This window comes from Propithecus coquereli, unplaced genomic scaffold, assembly GCF_000956105.1.
Source record: "Propithecus coquereli isolate 6110/MARCELLA unplaced genomic scaffold, Pcoq_1.0 Scaffold44, whole genome shotgun sequence".
NCBI lineage: Eukaryota > Metazoa > Chordata > Mammalia > Primates > Indriidae > Propithecus > Propithecus coquereli.
In genome coordinates this window covers 11,824,573-11,825,934 of record NW_012150174.1, presented here as the reverse complement: position 1 = coordinate 11,825,934, position 1,362 = coordinate 11,824,573, and the positions used below count along the sequence as shown (strand labels likewise).

The 1,362-nt window shown below is 40.8% G+C and overlaps 1 protein-coding gene across 1 annotated transcript; it reads right to left on the bottom strand.

Moving 5' to 3' along the window:
- Window positions 1-502: 502 nt before the first annotated feature.
- LOC105818358 (olfactory receptor 502-like) lies at window positions 503-1,354 on the bottom strand. Its single transcript, XM_012654318.1, has one exon. It carries the CDS (start codon window positions 1,352-1,354, stop codon window positions 503-505), a length of 852 nt encoding a protein of 283 aa, XP_012509772.1.
- Between the last annotated feature and the right edge of the window lie 8 nt (window positions 1,355-1,362).

The window sequence follows — 1,362 nt, the reverse complement described above, 5'->3', positions numbered from 1 at the left end:
AAGCTCATTCCCAGTAGGTAACATTTGTGCATGGAGAATGTATCCAGCAATGTTATTATTTGGTTCCACTTCGTCATTTCCTTTCAGAATGGCCTCAGTTATAACCGTAGTTATCAGCCTTATCTCAGGATAAGCTGATTTTGCAAATGGCCACAGTCAAAGGGTTTAGAGGTATAACGACCTTAACTTACAGTAGAGAACAACTTTTAGAAAAAATATGAATAAAATTTGAAAGGATTTGAAGCAGATTAAGAACATTTTCATGTGAAACAATGTTTTCCTAGTCATAAATTTAATTTCATTTTACTGATGATAATTCACTATGAACCTCTGATTTACTTTTTGATCTGAAAATCTACCCCCTACATTTACTAAAAAGCTCCACACAGAGTAATGATGCATGAGCAGATATATTTTAACCACAGACACTCGATTTCTTTTCACTATTAATATTTTATTAATGAGACATTATTGTATCAGATTCTACCAATAAAAGATGTCACTAAGAAAATATTTTTCTTCGAAGCTCTCTCTTCAGAGCCCCCTTAATCTCCTTGTTCCTGAGACTGTAGATGAGGGGGTTCAACATGGGGATCACCACCATGTAGAACACAGACACCACCTTGTTCTGGTCAGTTGAGTAGCTGGACTTGGGCATCACATAAATGAATATAATGGTCCCATAGAACAGAGTGACCACAGTGAGGTGGGAGGTGCAGGTGGAGAAGGCCTTGTGGCGACCCTCGCTGGAGCGCATCTTCAGGATGGTGACGAGGATGTAGATGTAGGAGACGGCTATGACAAACACAGTGACCACAATGATGGAGCCAGCAGAAAATGAGGGAACAGCTGCAAGGACACTGGTATCAAAACAGGAGAGTTCAATTAAAGGAGCAAAATCACAGAAAAAATGATTGACTTGATTTGGGCCACAGAATGATAAAGAAAAGAAGGAAAACATAAAAGAGAAAGCATTAAGTAAACAACCCACGTAAGCCACCATGAGTAACTGGACACAGACTTGAGTGGACATTTTGGTTGAATAAAGCAGCGGGTTGCAGATTGCCACAAAGCGGTCATATGCCATGACAGCCAGAAGAAAGCATTCTGCTGGCCCAAAGAAAGCAGCTGAACCAAGCTGGGTGACACATCCAAGGTAGGAGATTGTATTTCTCTCCACCAGGAAGTTTATAAGCATGTTGGGGGTGACAGAAGATGAAATGCCTATGTCAGCAGAAGCCAAATGGCTCAGAAGAAAATATATGGGGTGATGGAGCTGAGAGGAGATTCTGATTAGAATGATTGTGCTGAGGTTGCCAGAGATGGTCACCAGGTAGATGCACAGGATGATCATGAAGAGGA